At 43.9% G+C, this 26,029-nt stretch overlaps 1 protein-coding gene across 1 annotated transcript; it reads left to right on the top strand.

Moving 5' to 3' along the window:
• Window positions 1-16,137: 16,137 nt before the first annotated feature.
• On the top strand, window positions 16,138-20,999 carry SPINK2 (serine peptidase inhibitor Kazal type 2). The gene is made up of 4 exons (XM_027721724.2): window positions 16,138-16,208; window positions 16,560-16,597; window positions 17,151-17,260; window positions 20,833-20,999. The coding sequence occupies exons 1-4, from the start codon at window positions 16,160-16,162 to the stop codon at window positions 20,876-20,878; spliced, it is 243 nt and encodes an 80-aa protein (XP_027577525.1). The 5' UTR covers window positions 16,138-16,159; the 3' UTR covers window positions 20,879-20,999.
• The last annotated feature ends 5,030 nt before the right edge of the window (window positions 21,000-26,029 follow it).

Below are 26,029 nucleotides of genomic sequence, written 5' to 3'. Positions count from 1 at the left end.
ATAACCTTACCACACTGACAAAAAGGGACATGTGGGGTTAAAGCTCATTATTTCCTTGTGGCTTGTTTCACCCAAATGATTGTGTCTTTCCTGCTGTAGTAGCATGACCTTGAAAAGACCTTGCTGAACCATGCTCTGTCAGAATTCCATTGCCTATATTCACCTCCTTCATGCCCAGGAAGATACTCTGGAGACTAGAATAAAGGGCTTCTCACCCACAAGATGGCAAGGGATGTTTGGGATGGCAAGAGCTGCCCTGAATAATATGTTGCTGTCTGCTTTTTAGGGGAATTGTAGTATCATGTGGTTAGTCAACAGCAACAAGTGAATGATATTCTGGGGATAGAAGGCAGAGGAATGAAATGGAAAAAGGCAAACTGAGCCTCCCAGTGAGCTTTAGGGATGTTCCCAAATGGGAACTGTAGTGCAAGCCTCAGTTGTGTTGATGCCCCACATACATGCAGACAGAAATGATGCAGGCAGAAATAACTCTGGAGGAGGTCAGGGCTTCTTCTGTGATAGTATTTAGATATTTTGGCTGAAAAATTCAATGAACAGCTAGTTTTCTGCTGGGACAAAAATCGCATTTTAAGGTGAGTCAGCTGCAAACAGGTCTCGTTACTGAACAACACTGGCCTAGAAACAAAACTGTGTTTCCAGTTCTCTTCCATACAGCACTGGCTACTGTTCAAATTTGGTTTGTTTTCGCATTCTTCCTATGCTTCAGAGCTGTCAACACCACAACTGCGCACTCCTATCCTCTCAGTCCTCTTGCCAACACACAGGTCAATGAGAACCTTCCGCTACAGTGTCAGTCTGCGAATCATGAAGCCAGAGTAGGTAGTCACTAGGAGCAGGGCATAACTATTTAAAGTTGCCATTTCATATAAGTACTCAATTTTCACTCATTTCACAATGAAATTTGCCTTAAGGGCACAATCTCAAGTGTTCTGGAACAATAATCTACAACATCACAATTCTTGAAGATCTCTTAATGAAGAGAAACACTTAACATTAACACTTGGCTACTAGAGAAATTGGCCAGTTCATCAGGGCTTTATTACTGTTAACATATTATCTTTCCCACATAAAGTTTAATTAATGCAATAAGAGAAGAGAGAAGGACACAAGCAGCAGCAAACCCAGAAATATCTAAAGGGGAAGTAAGTCCCACCAGTCATCCCAGACTTCTCCTGGACTGGGACAGCTGGTAGAAGGCAATGCCGTGAGAGAGTCAAATACCTAAAGATAAATTTAACCTATTTTTAAAACAGCTGAAATTTCACAAGCAATGTTCCTTACTTTGAGAGTTAGTATTTTGAAACAGTCCAGTAGAAACTAGACCACAGTGAAAATATCAAGGGATTAGATATCAGCCCTGGAATATATATTCCTTTCACTTTAGGGCATTTTCCATTCCTAAACTTCTGGAATTCAAAGTAAAAGGATGTTCAACAGAGAAAGGGTTTTTTTGTAGCAGTTGCTAATTTATTTATGGGGGAATTCTTTCAATTAGTCTGCCTTCTCTTCCTGTCAGTTTGGCAATTTTGGAATATACTGCTCAGTATTTAAAGAAATATTAAACTTATATGAATTCAATACACTTCATTTCATCATAGAGTACGCAAGAGTTTTTTAAATCCTGCTCCTAACTCACTGTGAAGCAAGCAATATTTCCTAAGTTTCCAGGAAGAGCTTCACATCTTAAAATGATTTCTTGGTTTCTGCAACAACACTTGAAATCATCAAGGAATCCCTCAATATACCTTCATCTTTCCTTTGACAAGAAGACCCTGGCAGGTCCAATTTCTTCTTCTTGAGTATTAGCATCTCCCAGTTTGCCAGTAAATATAGGTGATCAAAAAAGACCACTGCTTAAAAATGCGGCTCAAATTGACTTGGTTATTGTCTTTGGACGAATGGTGTGAACCCTTTTATATTTGCATGGTCTTGCAAGAGGGAAATAAGGACCAAAATAAAAACATAATAATAAGCACAGAGATATTCAAGTGTGTTGAATGGAACTGTCATGGATGGAAGTGATCTGGACAGTGACCTGGACATCCTTCCTTATGGCTTCTGGGCAGAGAGCACTCTGCACACCACCAGGTGAGGGGCCAAGAGCGGATCTGGTGTCTAGATCCTAAGAGATTTTGGCCCATGATGGATTAAGTTCTCAGGTCCTCCCAAGCAAAGTCAATGCACTAATCCACTAGAGGAAATTAATTGTATGCTTTGGTTCAAATAGAGCTGAATCTCCTTTATCTACCCCTGAACAGGATTTACACGAAAAGTAATTCTTTCTGATGCCAAAATCATAATTCAGTTAAATTACTTGCTGCATTAAATTGCTGAACACAGTGATTTATTGATTCAGTCTTAATTGTGACCTTATTTTCATCCTTGTCTTGTTCTTCTTTAATTAGTTTCATGAAACCGTAGTAAATTAGCCTAATAATGTGCTTGATAAGCACATACTTGCTCACTTTTTTTCTTTTACTAAAATCCGTAAAGAGTGCACTTGGCTGGTCTATCCCTCCAAGTCATGTGAACATTCAATTCTGGCTAATACCTAAAGCCCAAATTCACAAAGGCATTGTAGGAGCTGAGACCCCATGTTAACAGAACTCGCTTTCATTTATTTATTTACTTATTTATTTTAACGAATCAAAGCCTTTTCCAGCCTTCTCCGCAAAAGTGTGAAGCCTTCCCTCACTGAAGGGCCAGTGAGCCCAGCATGAAAAAATTAGTGCTGCTTCATTCCACACAGGACTGCTTGTATGTTGTGTTGGCATTTGGTTGGTTCCCAGTCATCATACAGGTCAACACACAGAAAGTAGTGCCAAGGGCTACTGTATGCTTCTCCATGGTCACACGGTGCTCTAGGAAAGATGCAAGTGCTGTGGGGAAATAGTCGCAGCACTCATGCCAGAAGCAAGTCTGAATTTTACAGATGGGCTCGTTATCAGACCAAACCAAAATGCTCAATCTTCAAGGTCTCTAATTCCCAATCTATAAGAGCCCATTCTTTTGTCTATGCTGGACTTTCTCCACTGGTTCTACTATCTCTTCCCAGATATCTTACTGCATGGCACAAGTACTGCATACCAAGTCCCTGTATCCCAAAGACTGGGGACAGGCTAGGGACTGGGACCTTCAAAGAGAAAGGAAGGTTTGGAACACCAAAACCCTGAAAATGTTTTGTGCCCCCTACCACTTCCACCTAAAAAATACATTTCCTACTTTGCAGGAAGGGGAGAATGCAAACAGATGTCCGCAGACATGCAGCCTAACTCCAAGTGCACAGTATCATAAAGGAATGTTCAGTGAAGAGTGGTGTCCATAAGCATCCTTTATTCTTTGACTGTTATCCTCTGACACAGGTTGTTTTCTGTATCCAAAAAAACCAACCTAATTACATTAAAAAAAAATGAGGTGAGAAATGAAAGAGAAATCTATCAAGTGCTGCCAGAAAAGCTGTGTTATCACAGCAATATGTATCCAACCACGTAGTCATATTTTAGGAAAGGAGGGTGTTCATAAACTTTTGTTCCAATTTTTTGTTTTCTAGTCCCTGAAGGAACCTAATGTCCAACACCCATCACAGAGATAAAAATAGAGGACCAATGTTCCCTGCTTTTGCTACTAGTGTAACTTCACTGGCAGGTATTCCCTGGGTAAATCCCAGTAAGATCTGTCTCTTCTACCATCCAAAATGAGTCCTTAGCCTCATTGTGTCTGTTTGACTGCCAAGCTGAAGAACAATTATTAGCAGAACGATCCCTGCATGAGCACTGAACAGGAAACAGAGCTGATTAACTAAGGCAGAAAGCTCTCCAAAACACATTTGGGGTTTTTTTTGCTCACTTAGAGCTCTGCCTGGCACCACTGGGACCATCCATTGCCAACACAGTTGCACCACCCTGGTGCAGGGAAGACCTCTGTTTGGCAGAAGGGAGTAGAAGGGTCTCAGCCAGCGGGAAGCTGATCCCCAATACAGGAACAAAATAAGAGACACATTTTTAATAGTCTGAAATTCCCAGGTGGATCTGCACACTCTAGTAACCATCACCTGGAGTTTTTGAATCCAGACTGAGCAGCATACACCCCTTAGGAAAATTCCACATAGGGAAGTCTCATGGTCCAGCTCGCAGTCCTCTCAGACCTGCCAATCTCTTTCTGTACAGCCCTCACAAAGCACTGTGACCATTTGCCCTCTTTTGAAAACTGCATTTCCCATTTACATCATATTACCTTGTGATGAGAGGATTCCCAAGGCTCCTGGGCAGCGACCACAACCAACCCTAGGAACTGGACAGAAAGGATCAGACAGTCAGGAGTTTTGCCTTCCAGGCAGACATGAAATGACAATTTAGACCTTTATTGCCATAAGCAAATGGTCATCTCTAGCAACAGAACGATCAAGCCAAATAGCGTTTCCCCACAAATGAATCAATTACCACTGCTAGCTGGGATCATTACACAGCCTTGTTCCCTTCTGCATTGTTTGCTCAGTAATATTGCTCTATGTCTTCATTAACTAGCAGTGATTCGGAAAGAAACAACCATAATTCATATCCTAAAAGTCATCCTTCCATGTACGCATTCACTCACCATTCCTAATTAAGTTCATGAAAGATTAATTCCTTAATGGTTATGATTTGTAATGTTAATTAATTAGCTACTTTTCCATTAAACACTCAGAGGTTTCCAACATTACATAGATTCCTTAATTAGCCCATAGCAAGTGTGAAAAAAAAAAAGTGAGTAACTTCTCTTTGTCCCTTAGGCAATTTATCTGCTGTTTGGTCTTCCAGTCCATCTCCTCTCCCACTCCACGCAGAATGCCTTTCCTCCACTGCTGTAAATGTACCTGCTTTGTTCACTCATCTTTCTAAGAGAATAATATAACCAAGGAACAGGTATAGTTGACTCACCTCACTCTTTTCCTGGGGAGAAAGCACTGATATGAACCCTGCCCCTCTTCAAGCTCCCCAAGGTGTGCAGACCTGCAACTGAAAAGCTGTCTAGCATCGTGCTACACCAGGATGCAGTTTGGGATGAGCATCCCCAGGATTGCTGAGCTCTACCTGATGCCAGCAATGGGACTGGTATTTACATTGCAGCTCCCATTAGCCTGGCAGGAGCTCCCAGCAACTTCAGCTTCATCACAGTTTCCAAGGCAACTTCTTTGGCTCCTGGTTGAGGTAGGTTTTATAAGATTCCCACAGGGGGTTTGCAAGCTCTGCCCTGATGGCAGCAACTAGAATCTCCACCAGCCACAAGGCTGAGGCTGCACTTCAGAGTGAAAATTTTTAATTTCTTCAAAACTTCTGGGCAAAGTTCTTGGTTGGGTGCAATCTCCAGATTTGACACTGAATGAGCACAGAGTATAAGCATTCTCCTTCTAACCCCTACTGCATTTTGGGAGACTTAAACCAACGCCTAAGCTGCACTGCACTTTCTGCTCCTTTATTTTCCAGTTCTGCACTTTTCTGGTCTCCAGCTGCCTGTGCAAGAGACTTGCTGTTGTCTTCTGGAAGCTGCAGAGGTGTCCATGCATTCACCATGGGAATAGGCATGCAGAACAATGAAGGAGAAGAAACAAAAGGGACAACTGAGGTGAATGAAGCATCACTTCACCTTTGAGTATTGCTGCACATCCAGTTCACCCACAAAGATCACTCTGAGAGGCATCAACAAGAGGCCTTTCTTCTCCAAACCATTCTGGAAGCATAGCAGAGCTTGGGACTTCCCTCCAGACCCTCTTGGCTTGCTCCCCATGGCTTTGCAGCCTCTGGTCACCACCTGCTCAAACTCAGAGCTGGGAACAACCAAAGAAAGTCAGAGTTGAGTAGTTAGGATATATCCCTGACACCTTTCCATTGCCACTTTTAGAGGTACCCCTAAGTCATATTCCTCCAACACCACCATTCCCAAACCTTCTCTAGCACAGGGTTCAGGGGAAATGTCAGTAACCCTGACCACCCCAACATGGGAAGCTTGACCGAAAGTAAAACAGCTTTTCAAGAGGTCAGAACATTACAGCTGAGGAATGGTATAATCTAGGGGCTTTAGCTTCAGCTCTGCTCTTCTCCACACACCTATTCACAGAAGAAGGCTTCCCACGTGCTGGATGCACCCAAGTGGGCTACTCCACAGGCCAGGTCTCCTGCAGGCAGTGTAACCACAGCCCTCAGGGGCAGCCTCAGCATCAGTCACTAGTTTGCTTCCCGAGTCTGGTAGATAAACCTGGTAATGTGCAAGGAACTAATGGAAATCATAGTTAAAACAGAGAGCATCCCATCCTGGACCAACACAACAGGATGAGGAATTTGCACAGTGCTACTTACCAGCAGGAAAAGCTCCATGGTAAAGTGATAGCAAATACATGAGTAAGAAGCCACAACTTCTTTGTCTTTGGCACTTGAAAACTCTGCCATCAGCAACTGCAGTTCATTCCCAAGCTCCCCATTGGTATTATCCTGTCATTAATTACTGCACTACACTTGGTTCCTACAACAAACTTATCTCATGGCTCCAAGCCCTCCACTTAGAGTAAAGGATCCCCTCTGTGTGATAAACTAAAAAGGAAACCCACTGGCAAGTCTTTCTACTATGGTCATTGTCATGGGGTTAACACGTGCAAGCAGCAGGGTCTCTAAATGTAGGAAAATTGAAATTTGCAGAATCCCACAGTAATGGCAGTGTGCCCACAGGGTACCAGGCCTCAGCGTGGCACACATATCTGAACCACAACAAACATGGAGGGAACAGGGCTCTCTCATTTAGGCAACCTGGCCAGGATAAATTGCAAAGGGAAAAACACAGCAGTAGTCTTGTATTTGTCAAAATGCAGTGAAAGAAATTTTTTCTAACTGATTACAATCCCATAGATTCATCAGTGATCAGAAACAGCAGTGAAAGCCACAGTTAAGGGGAAAACCAATATGGCAAATCACACACATCCTTTCTGCTGGAGCTCAGTGAAGTGTAAACTAGTTACAGCAAACTTTCATCTCCTTTCAAGTGCTTTTATTACAGCAGTATGTGCTTCTCTGTTTAAATATGAGGTGTTTGGATCATTTCTAGTAAAGTCAGCTTACACTGAAGCAAATGTCCCTTAGGACAGCCACATCAGTCTGATGAGATTCTTGGTGGCTAGAGAAACTGATAGGTAGAAAGTTCTCCTGTCAACATCATATGCATCTGCCAGGAAATCTCCCCATCACCTGGTGACAGGGACACATGAGGATTGAGACAGAGACCACAGCTGAGCCATGTCCCTAGATTACCTCAGTTGGCCTTTCAGTTTAGACGCTTTCTGTCACTCCAAGTAAACCTTGCCCTTCTGTCTGGTTCCCAATAGGAAAAGCTGAACAGCTCTTGAAGCATTTCTGTTCTCCTCTTCCTACTGTTATTACTGCTTGGTGACTCACTCCCGAGTATGCCCACAACCTGCTCAGGCATTGCTGCTGGAAAGCCCTGCCAAACACAACACTGCAGCTCAATCAACATAAATACCACCTGTCCCCTTCCTCCCCTTGAGCACCAGCACAGACAAATTTGTGAGCGGAAGAGATCTCAGCCCTCCAAAATGGGGCTCAAAGACACAGTACAGAGCAGAAAAATCCTGTGTGAATCAGCAGGGAAAAGGGGAAGGGATTCAGCTAGGAATGGCCCTTGCTACCTGCTACCAGTCCTCATTCACAGCTCCTGGAAGCCTCTGGGACTGGCAGGCAAGGATCTGAATGGCTCTGTGAGGTCTTACATGCCCCAGACATCCTCATGTCCTCATTCCTGCACAGCTCTGCCACTCCTGGAGCGCTGACAATGCATGTTGAAACACCAAGCCCAAGGGGATGGGTAGTTTCACACTGAATTATAGATGTCTCCAGCACAGCAAGGAAAGGAAGAGGTTGTGCACTGCTGATGCTGTGGGATGAAACCACTACATTACAATACAATATTATCCAGCTGACAGCTTAAATGGTCCATTGAGCTCTTCACCCTAGAAAAATGCTGCTAACAAAACCAGTCATGCAAACAGTCAAGACAGAGCACTTACCATGTGCAAGGCTGCCACCACATGGTACAGGGACAAGCCTGTAGACTCCTTGAGCCAGAGCAGGAGAGGGGAAAACTATCCTCACACCTCCAACCAGCCCTGCCTCGTTAACCAGCTGTGGCCAAATCCTGATGTCTCAATCAATTAATTTGGTCCGGAACTGTTGCTCTTGCACCCTTATCTCTTGCACTTACCTGCAGTTTATCCTCACTCCTGGAGACCATAAAGTACATTGAGCGGGTTTTCCAGGAAATGTTCATTTATGGAGTTGGAGAGAGCTGCAGTACATGCTGCCATGAAACATGCTCAGGGCACAGCACTGCATAAACAGGGCACCGAGGAAAAGGAGATGCTAAACCTAGTGCCTGTCCTTCCTTCCACCTGTCTTCCCTCTTCCCTGTTGATAGCTACCATCTATCCCTTTTCCCCTGGCATGGATTAGATGCAACCTCCTTGTCCTACAAACCCAAGGGCACAAGAAACTGGACAGAAGCTCTGCTGGAACAGAGATGGGGACCATAGCTTTTGCCTGGATTAGGCATTTCTCAAGTTACCACAGCATTCACAGAGCCCTTTCCTGCAGGGTGAAGAGACAGAAGAGAGTGTGAGGCTGTCTCTGGAAGCAGATTTGAATGGGCACTGCCCTGGCTGAAACCACTCTGTGATAAATAGGTGGGCATTAAAGAAGGTGCCTTTGGCTTTTCAAACTGTCTTCCCACATGGAAATAAGACAAACATTGCTGGACCAATTCACTTGCAAGCACTATGGTGATTTAGTAGCAGCTTTGCTCCCATGGACACACTCTCTGTCATTTCACAGCTGAACAGAATTTCTGCTGACATTGCTCTATAGCTGCAGGTCATCTATGGGGTTTAGCCTTAGCACCCAGAAAAAGGTGAGCAGCCTTCTGTGTAGGTTCCCTTAACCTTGTCCCCTTTAACAGCTTAAGCAGTCAGAAGAAGGTCTCACAGCCTGTCTTGAAAGTTTCTGCTCTTTGAAAAAACTTTTGACATAAGAAATGCCACTGGGACCAACCACCTCCCACTAAAGTGGTTATGATCCCAGAGCAAATCACTAAGATGAAGTGCATCTCCCCTCTAGCAGGACGGTGGCCCAGCTCTGCTAGTTCTGTCATTTGAACTAGCACACAGACAGACAGCAGAAGTCAAAGCCGGCACCTGCAAACCTGTCCATGACAGACCAAATAGACAGAGGTGCTTAGTCAAATTGAAAACAACAGCAGAAAAGAACTTCTGTAGGAGAGAGAAAAAGAAAAGTATGTTGATTTCTGCCCATCAGGACACCCTTCAGGAGCTTTCTGGAGGCTCCAGAGACTACTAGAGCCCTTGTTCAACTCTGAGCATCACAGGAATACACACACATTGCCAGGCAGAAGGTTGTTGCTTTGTGCTGTGATGGTGACTGACGGCACGAGCAGATCCTCCAGGAGTGTGTGGGTACACTGTGAGAGGCTCACCCCCCTCCAGAGAGCACCCCCACGTTACACACAGGTGAGAAGGAGCCAGGGACACAAAGTGGGCAGTTGGCCAGCCAGTAAATTAATTTCAAAGACCGGCAGATGATAGATGGGGTTCATTTGGGAAACAGGAGAGGAAAAATTGCCCGTCTGTGACTGATATAGCAGAGAACGGTGCAGGATGGAGCAAAATGAATGGATGCCGAGGGATCAAGGAAGGAAAGACTGAGTGCAGTGTATATAATTGAATCCCTGAGGCCTGGATCCTGTCTTTTGGACTACGTGGGATTACAAATGTAGGAGCACAGCTGAAATGAGTGATTCATGTTCTCTGCGTGACAGATAGGACCCCCCAGAGCAATCTCTTAGTGGTGTGGGGGTGGGAATGCCACTGACAGGATGGTGAGGGAGTGTGATGAGGAACTTCCTCCACATCTTTCTATGAACCTTTGAACCCAGCCTTTATGGAAAAAGTCTGGAGGAGTCTACCAAAATTAGAGGTGATGCCACAGCTCACGATCTGGCCAGGAAGGCAGCATGTCAACTGGAAACAACTCGCCCTGCACAACAAACCCAGACTTACATCAAAAGCTTATTAGTCTGCTCAGTGCTGCTGAATTCTCCCCTGCAGGAATCATTGTCAGGGATACTAAAACATTAGAAAAATCAGCTCTTTTCCCTCTGTCCATCTCTGCCCTGCTGCTGTGCAGGTTCAAGTTGGCAGAATCAGCCAATTAACAAGTGCCAAACAATTTATAGGGCATTCCCAGTCTCGCCAGAAGCAGGGGCCCTCCAGTCCCTTAGGAAAGAAGCCTTTAGAAGTGCCACCCACCCCAGGCTGATGTGCTGAAAAGCAGCTCAGAAGCATTTTTGTTTGTCCTGTGCTATGTTCCTTTCAGGGTGTTGCTTGGTTTTACCCCTGCAATTACTCAGGTGAAGAGACAGGCTCCTGTACTTATGGCAAGAGACTCACATGTACATGGCACAGGTACAGCTGGGATGTGCCCAAGCACTGTGCCCTTAGAGACTGTCTGCCAGCAGCACAGGCAAACCAGCTGCACTGTCCTGCTGCTTCAGTGGATGTAAACATCCTCCCCCACATGACCTGGGGCTGTAAGAGGATATTAACTGCAGATTATGTGTAGCATCCCTTTCACCAGTCTTCGCTCCCCAAGAGAAACCATCAATGATGGCCAAGAGAAGAGCAAATTGGAGCAAATGCATAGCCAGACTTCTCCTGTGCCATTTTCCTGCCTACAGCAGCCTGCAGGAACCTGTTCAAGCAGGAATTTTCATGCCATTAAGGTCACTTATTGTTTCTTACCCTGCAACTCTCATTTTTTCTTCCAATTTTCTTCCAATTTTAAACCTTCAGCATCCACCATAGCCTGTGGTAAAAAGGATATTCCACATGGCGGAATCCTACAGTTTAAGGCAGGAAGAAATCCAGCGCCTTACTCCCAATTCTTCTGGTACCTGAACTCATCCCTATACCCGTTTTAAGCAGATGAGGCGATAGATCAGCTTGCTTTTTGAGATTTCAAACTAATTTTATGCTGAGATCTGGTGTCTCATACCTCATTCCCAGCCTGCCCTGCCACCGAAGCCCATGCTGCTATTGTGCTTGAGAAAATCCATAAATAGCCTGACTCTCTGTTTGCAAAGAGATGTCTTTTCACTAAGTGGTACAAAACAGTTCTCCACTTGTCCCATCTTCATGAAATAATTTGGGTTTTGATTAGGCTCATTGGTCTTACTCTCTGAGGTGCTGAGAGAGGCACAAAATAGTTATTAATGCACTAATTCAAAGGCTTTCCATGAATCAGAGAACAATAGAGAATGCTCCTAAGGTTCCCCTTATCACCACTCAATTTTTCCATATGGTAGAAGAGTAAGGAACATATTGAAGCGCTTTTTACTGCAATGAAGGCGTTTCTGCACTCCCGGACATTGCCAATACAAATAACGTGTTGTTCCTTCAGTTTTGGCACACCCATCCTGGCACAGGTATGCCAGCCAATCTTTCTTTCCCAATAAAGGTGATATAATTTCAAATAACAGGAATAAATGGCACCACCAAATACATTTTTGATACCTTTGTTAAGCTGCATATCCATAAGTCTCCATCCTTCCAGTGTTTGATGCCTATTGATTTCAGGAGAATAGACAACATAAGCAAACACAATATGAATCAGCAGGTGAAAGCTCTGAATGGATTTCAGGGATAGGGACACAGAGTCGTAGTAGTGATGGCTGGAAGGGACCTCTGGGTCTCTAGCCCCCCCTCCCACTCAGAATAGAACTACTGCCAACAGTATATCAACAAAGTTGTGACCTTGTCTAGCTGAGTCTTGGAAATCCCCAATGATGTCACAGTCCACAAGTCTTCAACACGTTTTCTTTGCGAGAAACACCAAGAATAGGGGGCAAGTTCAGATTTTCACAAAGAGACTCAGTTACTTAAAAATGAACACCAGATTGGGATGAAGGGATACAGAGTGCAGCCCTGTGGAGAAGGACTTGGGGGTACTGGTGAATGAAAAGCTGGACATGACTTGGCAATGCGCACCTGTAGCCCAGGAAGGCAACAAAATCCTGGGCAGCATCAAAAGAAGTGTGGCCAGCAGGTCGAAGGAGGTGATTTTCCCACTCTACTCCACACTCACAAGACCCCATCTGCAGTGCTTCATCCAGTTCTGGAGCCCTCGGCACAGGAAAGACATGGACCTGATGGAATGGGTACAGAGGAGGGCCACAAATACGATCAGAGGGCTGAAGCACCTCTCCTGTGAAGACAGGCCAAGAGAGTTGGGGTTGTTCAGCCTGGAGAAGAGAAGGCTCTGGGGACACCTCACTGCAGCCTTCCAGTACCTAAAGGGGGCTTATAAGAAGGATGGGGACAGACTTTTTAGTAGGGCTCATAGTGACAGGAAAAAGGGTAATGATTTTATACTAAAGGAGGGTAGATATAAGGAAGAAATTCCTTACTATAAGGACAGTGAGACACTGGCACAGGTTGCACAGAGAGGTGGTGGATCCCCCATCCCTGGGAACATTCAAGGTCAGGTTGGATGGAGCTTTGACCATCTTGATCTAGTTGAAGATGCTCATTGCAGGGGGTTTGGACTAGATGACCTTTAAATATGTCTTCCAGCCCAAACCACTCTATGACTCTATGCTGGCATTTATCATTCTTTGTCTAAAAGCTTTTATTGATATTGAATCCATGCCACATTCAAGCACATTATTTTTCTGCAGTTTGTTGATGTCCACATTAATCACTGGCTATTTTTTAAGACCTACTCATTACTGACTGTATAAAAATAATTCCTGTTTTGCTTAGCCTGGTTTTGGGAGACAGGGAACATCCTGGAATAAGTCTGGGCCACCCACACCATGACCCTGTGTTAGAGTTTGCCACTTCAGTCCAATCTAGGTGGGGTACTCGGGGATTTTTAGCAGTAGGTCCTTGCTCACCTGGCTGATTTGCACAGATTTAAGAGAGGAAACACCTTCACAAGCAGACCCAAGCAACTGAGCATCTCCAGTAGGCAGGACAGTCATGAGTGGCTGAGGATAAAATGTACAGGTGGAACTATAGAATGACCTTCCTGCCACCACCACTAGGGTGGTAAAAATGAATGGCCAATCTTTGCAGCAATCTCAGAAGCACCTGGACAGCACTCACTGGAGCAGCAGCAAGACCAAGGAGCACCAGAGAGTTTTCAATCCCAACAGTTTGGCCCAGTAGTTTGTTTTGTTTCTTCCAAGGCACAGCCAGACTACAGGCCAGTCCTGCTGGAAGCAGTGGCAAATACACAGTCACTCCTTCCTATAGAATAATTTTCTTCATAGATGAACCAGAGGCTCTGAGTTACACCCTTGGTTCTCCAAGCCAAACATACACTCTCCTTTGTAACACTTTACTCCAAAGGACATAGGCATGCACTTCTCGTGTGAACCCTGCCCTTAGTCAACTCAGCTGCTCTTAGCATCTTTGAGTCACAAAATCTCGATGCTTTGGGTCACAACCTTGTTAGTAACTAACCACTAGGTAGCAGAAGAATATGAAGTACATATAAACTCACTAAAGGAACTTTTTTCTTTCAGGAAGTCATATACATTTACTTTGAAAAGGGACTGAAGTTCAAATAAATTCCAGCTTCCAAGCACAGAGGGTTATTCCATTAAGCATAAGGCAGAAATAAACCTTTTCTGCAGGGATGTAACTTCTAATTATGCATTGTTCCCTGCAGCCTATATGCTAGGATCATTATTATCTTCCATGTTTATTAATCAGCTACCTGATGTTAACAAGAAGATAACTTCTAGAAGATATGCAAATAATTCTGCAATTTTCCTTTCCAGTGACTCAGCATTCATATCAGAAATGTGTTAACAGGATACAAAAGCTATTTAGAAGCCCTCTGAGTAATTATCCTCTTCCTTGCTTCCAGTTCTTACTAATTTATAAAAGAAAATTGGTATCTTTTAATAGCCCTCAATCTTTCCAGAAGAAAAAAATTGTAAGTTATCTTTTCTTTTATTTAATATCTTATTTCTATAGTTTTCCCTTCTCTAAAGACCTGTCTCTAAAATTTTATTCAAATAAGGCAAAATTAAATAACCTCAGTAGAAAATTTAGTAGAAAAATTTAAATAAGTGAAACAAAATGCTTTCAGAACTGAGGAGACTGGACTGGCGCCAGTTTCAAATACAATTGTGACACTGAGAGTTAATAGAGCACCTTCGGGTTACTTTTTCCTATTTTCTCTGCCACATCAGGAGGAAGCATCTGGGACAGAATACGTGGCTGTGAGTGAGTTCATGTTACTGTCACAGAAAGATAAGTCGAGTGATGTTAAACCAAAATTGTCCCATTCATCCCATTTACCTGAGATCAAGTGCAACATACCAATGACCATATAATTTCCTCATTGGAAAATACATTAATGTGGAGAATGTTTTTTAGGGGGCAGGTGTTCTCTGAGGTGACATGATAACAGCACACACCCATTTTGTGCTTGCTGTGCTGGAATTATTCAGGAGAAAGCTCATCTTTGCTACCAACAGCTACACTGAGCTCTTACTGGGTTTGTTGTGTTCAGGTTTTTTTTTTTCTGTGCAAGAGTTTTGTACTTAACTGTTTAGTGACATGAACTTCAGAAATTAACAACTTAAGAAATAACTCCTATCCTTGGTTTTTATTTCTTCACCTTTCCCTTGTTTCTGCTTTCTTCACTTTCAGCTGGCACCTCTTCCTTCAAAAAATCACACCTTCAAGAAACAAGGAAACCCACCACAGCCTAACTCTTCAGTATTTAACCCCCTGATGCTCCTTCTCCCAAGGAAATTTCTCTGGGACCTAAAGGTCCCCCCAGGATGGCAAATCCAGCAAACACCCCACCAGTAACAAGATAACAAAAAGATGCCCTCAACTCAAATGGCTTAGCAGGCAAACCTGGGGCAAAACCTTAGGAAAAGCTAGGGAAGGAGATCAAGCAGAGTTAAATACCCCTCTACGCGCTTCACCAGCCACAAGATATTCTGATCAGGCATGTTGCTTAAAATAGCCAAGCCAGAGGCTTTTGCGCGAAGCATCCCTTGTCACGGGTAGTAATCTCAGAGGTGTGCTCTGAATGAAAGTTTAACACTGCAAACAGTTTGCAGGGGTTACCTGGAGGAATGAGGACATATTAAGCAGATAATAACCTCCGAATGACGCCATGTGGGCAGGGCACACTGTCAGAAACATGCAGAAGAAAAGCCATGCTTGGAAGGACTCAGAGGCTGACACAGAGACAAGAAGGATGTGTGTATGTACCTATATGGGACATATCAAAACACTTGACAGGCCTAACTCCAGCTCGTATACAGAGGTATAGGCCATTTTACAAGAAGCCCATGCCCTATATTTTGGTAAACTGCATACAAACATTTGCAGTGCCAGACTCTGTGTAAAGCCAACTTTTGGTCTCTGCAAAACTAATCATTCTTATCAGGAAGCAACAGATGAGGTACTCTTTGGAAAGCAGTGCTACCAAGACACCGAGCCGTGCCGGCATGATGGCGTACCAAGACTTTCCAGCCCCTGCTGGCCTGTGCTCTCATGCCTTTGGAGGCAGGCAGGCTGGTTTTATTTCTGAGGCTGTATTAATTTTTTTCTTCCTCTTGGCAGGAAGGCACTCATAGTTCTGCACAAGTCACTTCATGTCACTTCTTGAGGAGACAGGGGCTACGACCTAAGCAGCCACATGGCACTCCATGCGTATTTCCAACTTCTTCGAGTTGCCCAAGATACTCTGCACAAACGCGCAGCACTAGCGACCTGAAGTCAAGCAGGGAAGCCTGGGGAATGCTGAAATCACAGTCGGGCTCCCACCATTAACTGCGCTGCCCAGCTGCACAGCCCTGACGGTAAAGCTTTTCATTCCGTGAGCACGCACGTTCCCTGGGAAGGTTTCTGCAGTCCTCAACACCCGCGTCCCCTCTGTGGCATCCTGGCCGTGCCCGTGCCCCGCTCCGCCACCCGCTCCCGTGCCGCCCGATCCCGCCCGTGCCGCTCCCGCGGCGCGGCCGTTGCGCCCCGAGCCGGCCCCGCTCAGTTCGCGACATGGCGCGGCTGCTGATGGCGCTGGTGCTGCTGCCCGTCCTCCTCGCCGGTACCGGGCGGTGGCGGTCGGGGGAAGGGAGGCGAGCCGGTGCCGGGGAGGTGGGAAACGGGACTGTACCGTGCCCCCGGCCAGTCTCGTCCCAGGGAAAGGGAAGGCTGAACTGGTGCCGTGCCCCGGCCGGCACGGCGGCGGGATCTAAGCCGGGGGTGGGCATCAGCCGTCCGAAGGCAGGGTGGGGAACCGGCACAGGGCGGTGCCGGACAGCGGCTGGTCGGGGACGGGACCGGGACCGGACAGCAGCGGGTCCAGGGGTCCGGAGTCGGACAGCGACTGGTCCCGCGGAGGTCGGAGGGAATCCGTGCGGGGCCGGGCTCCGTTAACGCCGGTTGCTCCCCACAGGGCTCGTCTCGTGTCCCGGTGCCGTGGCCAGCTACCCGGTGAGTGCCGCCTGCCCCGTCGTCCCCGGGAAGGTCCCCTGCCTCCCGGCCTCCCGGTGCCGGCGGCCCCTTCCCCAGAGCCCCGGGCCTGGCGATGGGGAATTTGTGCCTGTCCTGGCTCCGGAGCCCCGGCGCTGAGCAGGGAGCTCTCCCCACAGCTGAGGGACCCGGGACGTGCTGGCACCATCTGCTCAGGCTGCAGCGCACCAAGTGGTGATTCCCCATCCATTACCAGCTCCATCTGCAGTTGTCCTTCATGGCAACGCGCTGTCCGTGTGTCCCGCTGAGGTTCGGAGGTCGGACGGGCTGTGTTGTGTGGCATGCATATGTCCTGACACCACAGCTCAAGCCGTGCCAGGCAGCAGGAGCCAAACTTCAATTGATAAATTCCCATAGAAGTGTGAAAGATACTGTGACACTTTAAAATGCTGTGTCAGCTCCTGTTGGACACTTTTTTTTTCTGTGCATGAGCATGCCAGTATTCTTCAGAAGTTGAGCAGAAACCTGTTTCAAATGGTGTATCTTAGACCTCTTTTGTACCTGTCTTCCCTAGCCGGACTGCTCCAAGTATCCTTTGGCTGGATGTCCAAGGGACTTCCATCCAGTTTGTGGCACTGATGGGGAGACCTATGGAAACGAGTGTGTGCTCTGCCTTTCAAACAGGTAGTCACTTAATTGACATCTTGTCCTTCCCTTCCCTGTATGCAACTAGAATCTTCACCCTGACATCCCAGCTAACTGATAGATTCTTTACTGGCTTTGGAGCGTTTGCACAGCTGCACTGCAGTTTCAGCAGTGTCCTCTCAGATGCAAATCCCTTGCAAAATATTTTCTAATGATACCTGTAAATGGCTTTGAATGGATTCAGTTAGCTGGGAGTACTGAATATTCGCTTTTGTAATTCCTAAGGAGAAGTATCTTAGAGGAGGTTGCCTGTTATGTTCATACAGTGCCATATTGCCATTTAATATAATGCCATATTGTTCCACACTCTCCATCAGAAAACATCAGATCCCACCCAAAATGCAGCTTTTAATTCAAGATCCAATCTCCTGTCTTTCCTTTCATAGAGAAGACTAAGAATGCCGAGTGTTACGAGAAAATACTGTTTTGCAATAATATCTTACAGGTTGCCTAAAAATCAAGAAAAAGATTGCCTGATAGAATAATTTAATAATTAATTAATTATAACTATGAATTAATTAATAATTAATATTAATTAATACTAACTAATAATTTAATAATTTAAAAAACAAATTGAAAACATAGAAAATCAGTATGTAACGAGCATTGTTACCCCCCATTATGATTGACTGGAAATCTTTATAGAGTGTTCTCTCAGTACAAACTGAGAGGAACTGCTTGTGAATAGAATTTTAATGGTGAAAGGCAATTTATATTAATGAAATAACAGATTACAAAATTATGAACAGAGAGATCTCAAGAAAGGGAAGGCTGAAATGTGTTTCTGGCTTTGAGGCAGAGGAAAAATTAATTGTGACCAGATAATTTACAAAATTCAAATGACCAAGGGAACATAAGCAAAACAAAAAAAGAAAACAGGGAACCACAGTTCACGCAGAGTACAATCTGTGAAAAGGGGAGAAAAGAGGTTTTGGCATATTACATATTAGGAGCCTACTCACCTTTTACTGTCTAAAATGATGTTGGAGTAAGTTATTAAGCGATTGGCTTTGTACATAACCAGAGGTAAAAAAGAAAGTAAGCAGAGCTGATACAGATTTGTCAGAAATAATCCGATCAAATCCATGAGATTTTATTTTTTGGCAAGATAACTGGACAAACAATGTAGGAGGAAACAGAAGTGCTACTGCATGCTATTAATAAGACATTTTACATATCTCCACTTGACATTCACATAAACAGACAAATAGTTATTCAGCTGAAATTGTCAAAGGATGAAGTCACAGAAGTTTGAAATGCTGTGGTTCAAAAGCAGCAATCAGCATTTTACAGTCAACCTGGAAAGAGCTATTAAGTGAGTTATCCTTTAGGTGTAACATGTAATTCAGTATTTTTGTAATTAAAATGGATATGGGAAACAAGACAATAAAAATTGCAAATGGCATGGATATGATGATCTGAGCAGGACAGCATCAAAATTCCCAGGGCTATGGAGAAACTGAGTGAAATCAGCACAATAAAAGACAGAGAAGTGCCAAGTATTGCCCACAGAGAGTGCAAATCCATATTGTGGAGGTATAGGCAGAAGAACATCTAATGACTTAAGCAGTGTCTTTGATCCTTTCAGAGCAGAAGGACGGGCTTTGAGATCCAGCCTTATGTTTCTAGGATGTTTCATTTTTTTAGGCGTGATCCCTCAGTTCCAGATGGGTGCATGGCAGATCCCTGAATACAGCATTGCACACAGAACAAAGGGTTTTCCAGCCAAACCTGCTGTTTATTTCAACTCTCTTAAGTGATTTCTTAAGTAATTTGTGATGGGGCTTATGTCTTTTTAGTATAAGATGTAATGTACAAGTTTTGTGTGATACATGGGATTTAATCCAATTACACACACAAGGTAGAATTTTATTTAGCATATTTTTGTTGTTGGAGTTGTTGTCCTAAAGTGTTTGACTTGGCATGAACACAACACGGATAAAACACTTTGTCTTACTGGAAGAATTTCAGCTTTGAAAAACATAGTCATAGTCATAAGCATTGGTCATTTCACTCCAAGGAGTCTAAGGTACAGTCTGTCACACTCCTTAGGAGGGGACAACAAAGGGATCTTTTTCCCCCTCTTAACCAGCTGCATGACCAGTTGCTGAAATAGTGTAATGTGGTGATAAAGAAACAGTCACAGATATATGGGCACATCCAGTACTAAGTTACAAAAATTCACTTCTCAGTTAGCTTAGGTGATTCTGAACAGACAACTTGCAGGTTAGTTCTAGCCCATATTTAAGCCCATGAAAGGACTTTTTAGAGGGAGTTGCACTTCTCTGATGACCAAGACGGTACTGTCCATGGGCTCTTTTAGCCATGGAAGACTGTGTGGGCATCCCGAAAGCCCCATGTGCATTATGAGTACTGCAGAAGAGATTGCTGTGACTGATCCATGATAACATGAAACACCTGGAACAAAGGTGCAGCACAAACCCTGCCCATCCTGGTTCTGCAGTGAAGCCCTTTAATTATAAGACCAAAGTTGGTCTTCCTCCTTGCCTTTTTTTTTTTTTTTAAAGCTTAGATTTAATCCATTCTTAAGTGGGTGCTCAAATGCAAATCTCATGTCTCTTCCACACTCAGTGTCCAGTAGCAATGACAATATCTGATACTAATTTAAACCTAGTCTGGCAGCACCACAAGCTCTTGGAAACAGATGCAGAAGTTTGAGCTGCCTCTGCAGGGTTTAGCCTAAGGTCTATCCTTCAGTCAGAACTTTTTCTTGCATTTTTACAGGTGTTTTACATCCCCTGATCTTGATATTTTCTTTCATATTCCTAATTTGCTCCACTCCCTTCTGGTTAAAAGATTCCTGATTCAACTATTAGTACAGATTATCCCTACCTTTGGGTAATCATAAGTCTTTTGAATTTCATGAGGAGTAAACCAGCTTGACTCTATTAAGATAGGGAAGCAAACTGAAGAGGTAGGACAATTTGCATTCTATTACTTTCTTTTTGTGTCTGCACTTGTCTGGTAAATTGAGATTGTACATGGAGCACCTCAAAATAAAAAAAAAAAAAAAAAGTGTTTCCAAACTAAGGGATACTTGGCTAAAATTTCCTTAAAGAAGATTCCAGTGTTCAGAGAATCACACATTCAAATTTTAATGAAGCCTCAGATGCAGAGATGCATCAGGATGCACTCCCTTCCTACTGAATTCCCATGCGAAAGGGGAAAATTTTGTAAGCATTAGAACTGGCTCCCACCTCAGAGACTTTGAGGTTCAACTTGCATTAGTGCTTTGTAATTGACATGTTATTCCTCATGGAGAGATTTGTCACGTGGGTTGATAGTTCTCAGATTTGCAGATGGTTTTATCAGGTTTTTATAAGTAACAAAACCTGATGTGAGGCTGCCTCTGGTAAGTTACTCGCTCTCTGTGATTCATAAATCTTTGCATCGTGGTTACTTTGTGGTAATGCTTGCCACAAGTGATGCAATTAAATGCATCACTGCATTTAGACGGGTGAGTCCACTATATAAAATGTGTCTGTCAAGTATAGTGTTTCTCTTCTGAAATATTTTTCTTCTGCTTGCAGTGAAGAAAACAAGAATGTTGAAATTTTCAAAATGGGATCTTGCTGATATGGCAGATGGCCACTTTTCAAGAAAATGAGAGGGATACAGATGATCCAAATGGAAACAATTCCTTAAATGTACCTTCTGTGTAGCGTGTCTTAATAAACAAGCTTGCATGTTTAAAGTATTGTTACTGTATCAAACTAGTGTTTATAAACATAGCCATAGTACAGTTATAACCTGAACCCAAATTTATTTTCTTATGAAAGATGGCTCATAAGAAAGAGATGTCCCGACTCTATACCAGTAAGTCAGTTGTTTGGAGAAGGAAGTGAACGGGTACCTAGTGCCATTCCCACAGCGCCACCTGGGATCAGGGAGGCTCTAGCACCTCTGTGAGAAACAACGGCAGTGCTCTTTGCTTCTGGGATATTCTGAGCCCACGGGTGCCAACAACCCCTGAGGAGCCACTGGAGGGGTTTCCTGTGGCAGCTACCAAACCGGTGATGGCGACCCGACATGTACCAAACCTCTGCCCCTGGCTCCCTACCTGCAGGTCCTGCAGGCAGAGAGCAGTGACCTGGGCACCCTCTGCTCCTGCTGTTTTGGAATGCTGGAGGCATGGGCAGGAGACATGCACTGCCATCCAGGTCCCCGTCCCTCTGGGCTCTGCTCCGTGAGGCAACAGTGTCACTGCCCCGTCTGGCACCCAAGAACCACTTCCTGTAGCAAACATCAAAGCAAAATCGGAAAGCTCAAGACTGATGTAAAAGAGTGCATTCCAGAGTGGATCTGGTGGACCATCCTGCAGGGAGGGTGTGTATGTCCTGGGATTTGGTCCTTTCCTTGCACTTGTCATGAATATGGGCACATAGCCTTTCTTGGGTTTGTTCCTTTCTGTTTCCTGCATGTTGATTGAAATTAACTGTATTTGGGTTGCCCTGTGGTGCTTGGTGATGCACAGGTGGCTTCTACCTTTGATCCAAGCCAAGCAGCACCTGCTCTACCGCTGGCCCCAGACAATGGCTGTGTCAGGCTTTGCTGGGGAGCAGCAGTGCAGGTAGGGATGTACAGCACACTTTGTGCCCGAGGAATGTTCTCAGGTCAGTGACTTCAAGTTTGAAAAACAATAATGCTTTTGTCTTATGGTTCCTTTAAAGGGTCAAAACTACCCTTACCTTCCAGCACACGCCTGCTTTCATTTTCTTCGAGCGAAGGCTAATCACTTGACAGAGGAACATCGTGTGACACAACTGGAGGTCTGCAAGCAAAAAACCAGAAACATAACAATAACGTACACTGGTCGGGTGTTTATGAACATTTATAGATCAAAAAGATGGTGAATTTCAGTATGGTGGGCTTAATTATTTTGCTTTAAGTTAAAAACTGTAAATTACATTTAGGACAATGTTCATCTTTATTCATATGAAGAGTAGGACTCATACTTCTAGACTAGGAATCTAAGCCTTCCTATGAAGCTTCCTATGAGGCTTAACTGTATGAAGAGTCCTCACTCATGGCCTAATCCAATTGCCTTCAGTGATGCTGTTAGAAGTCCATTTTATATACAGGTGAGGTAGGAAGTCATCTAGATAACAGTGTTAGAGCAGCAAAATTAAGTGGCAAAGAGGGAAAGACAGCTTGTGAATCTTGCATCACTGGCTACAGTGGGTTCAAACTGTTTAAATATACATTTCTAGCTGTAGCAAAGAAGTATATTTCTCTTTAACAGAGAGACTATTATACAGCACAGGATTTGAAAAAGTTCCAGCCTCCTTGAAATTAAAATTGACTAGTACACGACTATGTACCAGCATTTGGTGATCACCATGCTTGATTTACCAGATGCACTAAAATCCCTATGTCGCTTTGATTGCTTGAAGTGCTGACTGGCATCTACTCATGGCGTTAAAATTTACTGCTAAAATCAGTAGAATCATAGAATATCCTGAGGTAGAAGGGACCCACAAGGATCATCAAAGTTCAACCATTAGCCCTGCACAAGACACCCCAAGAGTCACACCATGTGGCTGAGAGTATTGTCCAAATGCTTCTTGAACTCCTTCAGGCTTGGTGCTGTGACCGCTTCCCTGGAGAACCTGTTCCAGTGCTCAAACACCCTCTGGGGGAAGAACCTTTTCCTTATATCTAACTTAAACCTCCCCTGACACAACTTCATAACTCATAATAACATAGTATTAACATAACATAATAATAACAGCTTCATAACATAATTTGTAATTCAGTAACATAGAAGGATGTTACTGAAACCTTAAGACATCAACAACCTTATGGCAAGCTTTCTCGTTAGCTTATTACACATGCATGAAGCTAATAAGGAGTTATACTAGCTGAATGGCATGACTGTGAAACAAGAAAGGATCTCTTTTCTGTCTGAGCTCAGGTTGTTGGATAATATTTTGATTGATTAGGATTTTATGACATTTTCTAGCTTCACAGGATCAGCACAGTTCTGATCTGACTGGGAGGAGAATGTGCAGCCATCCACATAGGTCAAACGAAGGTCAGAGGATGTCTTACTGGCTTTTGCTAATGCAATGTACAGATGAATGTTTTTTTCCCCAGTTGAACTACAAGAAGAGCTTTTTTAATTTATTAAATTCCCAACTCTCCCTCCTATAGAATTTTTTTTACATTTGGCCAGGAAACACGTTAAAAAAAAGTTCCTAGACTTCACATCTGCTGTTGCCCAGCAGACACTGTGTGTGTGTTTTCTGGGACAGCTGGGCTTCAGCTCCCAGCTTAGCTGTGAGTAGTTTGGAAGTGCTCAGCCCCTTTGTTTCAGGTCTCTTTAAAGGGTATGCGGGCTTTCTCCATCAGAGTTGATATCTAGTTTGAACAAGGAGGAAAGCATCTCTCCTTGAATTGCTGGCACAATTTTTCAGGACAGGGAATCCTGAAGTTGTCTTGTGTATCATAGAAACGTGTCAAACCCACCGTGCTTCCACTGAAACGTTTAAGGCTCAAAAGATATTGTTAGCTATTGAAAACCCTTGTGTATTGGAGAACATGTATCCAATGGTGCTACCCATCAGCAGTCACCCAGGAGAGACTTCCCTCTTCCTGTAGATACCAGTGCAGCTTTAGCCAGTACTATCGCTGCTCCATTTGTCCTCGGTGATACAGGAACATGAGCAAAAGCAGAAAGGAGAGCCGTGGCCCGAACCCTATGGGAGACAGTCCGAAGAGCCTGAATTGGTGGATTTCCACCTTGTTCCCTAGGTGGCAGCATTTGTTTTCTTTTAAATCTCATTTTGTGTTCTCAGTACGGGGTGTAGGAAAAGCTTTTTATAAATCAGTATGGTTTGTATGCATAAACGTTCTGTTAGGAGCGGTTTCTTTTAATCTGTATTATTAATGTCACTGGTACACAATCAATCTCATTTACTTGGCAAAGTTAACTTTCTTTTTCCTGATCATTGAATCCAAGTATGTTTACTGAAGGAGACTCTACAATACTCAGTTTTGTAAAAACTTTATTCTGTGGGCAGATGACTCATAGATGAATTTGTGGCATTCACTGCCATGTGTGAGATTGTATTGTGTTCTATCTCAGCTTTATGATTTTTGAGCTGGTCATGTAGCCGCTGCTTCATTTTTTAACCCCTAAACATTTATAGAAGCAGCATAGGTTTCTGGACAGGGCATTCTTAGCTAGATAGATAGCCTCAAAAATAATTTTCCTCCTTTCCATCTTTCACACTGAGGAAAAATTAATCCTTTTAAGAGCTTTTTTGTCAACTGGTGAGAAATTATGTGAGAATCTGGTACATGTGTTTTATTTTACCTTTTAGGCAGTTCTGAATACTTCTTCCTGACATTAGGTGCAAAAGTGTTTAGAGTTGACCTAAAACTGGTCCCACATAAGCTAGTCTGTTCTGGCTTGCCCAGTGACTGAGGCAAAGAGGCTGAAAAACCCTACTGTGAAGTGCTCTGGAGCAGAGAATAGGGCTGGGACTGAAATGTTTAACTTGTCTGGTAATATCCGGTGTCTCTGTGCATTCTGTGGGGTATTGCAGCAAGCCCCAAACTGCTGCCCTGGAAGGGTCTGGGTTTCCTGAAAGTCTTTTTTCTTATCTGCCAGTCCCTTTCAAATATTTTGGATATCCAGTAAGTTGCACATATCTGTAAATGGACACCTGAAGTGAGCCCTCTTTATTCATCTCCACTTGAAGAGCATCTGTCAAAGAGAGGAGTGGGTTCTCTAGGAAGCTTTGGGGCTGTTCTGCAATAGCTATCTGCATGCATACTCTTACCTTCTGGTAAGCACTGGGAAACTACAAGTAGCTTGTTTCTGTCTGTGAATTACTAAAAATTAACTTTGCATTCACATGGGATTCATAGCTTTTTGGGGGAAATTTTTTTTTATGGTTTAGGTGATGTTCTGTAAATATATGGATATGCTTGCCCCACACTTTTTCTGCCTTCCCTGAGCTTATGCTAGGAGACATAAATACAGCTAGAATGCACAAAGTGTATTGGAATATTTGTGAATGAGATGTTACATCAGTGATTAAGTTCATCTACTAAGACTCATAGAATCATTTAGGTTGGAAAAGAGCTTTAAGATCATCAACCATAAACCTAACACTGCCCACTAAGTCCCACTAAGCTATGTTCCTAAATGTAAATCCTGACAATCAAACAAAATACAGGTTGTGTCCCTGGTACTGTCTCTGACTATCAATTTGCCCCCTGCACTGAGGGTGCACTTGATCGCCTTGTCCAGGTCATTGATAAAGATATTAAACAGGACTGGCCTCAACACTCAGCCTTGGGAAACCCCACTAGTGATCGACCACAACTGGATGTAGCGCCGTTGACCACCACACTCTGGGCCCTGCCCTCCAGCCAGTTTTTAACATGTCAAACAGTGCACCCATCCATGCCATGAGCAGTTAATTTCTCCAGCAGAATGTAGGGTTTTGCAACCATAATCAAAGTTTAAAACTTGACTATATATTTGGGTGTCAGTTGAGAGCTAGATATTATTCATGTCAGAGTCAAATAGGAGAAGGCAGTAAGCAAGTCATCTGCATGGATCAGCCAAGGTAAAGGTTTCCTAAACTCTGGGCATAAGTGTTTGTAAATTCCTAAGAGCATCTCTTACTATGTGATTGAGCCCAAAGAGAGGAAAAACCTGCATATTTTGGGGACTTCTTCCACTCCTACACAGAGGAAGAAGGATACCCTTTT

This window comes from Pipra filicauda, unplaced genomic scaffold (genome assembly GCF_003945595.2).
Source record: "Pipra filicauda isolate LSUMZ 115617 unplaced genomic scaffold, ASM394559v2 scaffold17_size4572894_pilon, whole genome shotgun sequence".
NCBI lineage: Eukaryota > Metazoa > Chordata > Aves > Passeriformes > Pipridae > Pipra > Pipra filicauda.
This window is presented reverse-complemented; position numbering and strand designations above follow the sequence as displayed.

Coding starts and splice junctions, on each gene's coding strand:
- SPINK2 (XM_027721724.2), top strand. CDS start 16,160: ATGGCGCGGCTGCTGATGGCGCTGGTGCTGCTGCCCGTCCTCCTCGCC. Junction 16,209..16,559: donor GCTGCCCGTCCTCCTCGCCG/GTACCGGGCGGT, acceptor TGCTCCCCACAG/GGCTCGTCTCGTGTCCCGGT. Junction 16,598..17,150: donor GTGCCGTGGCCAGCTACCCG/GTGAGTGCCGCC, acceptor TGTCTTCCCTAG/CCGGACTGCTCCAAGTATCC.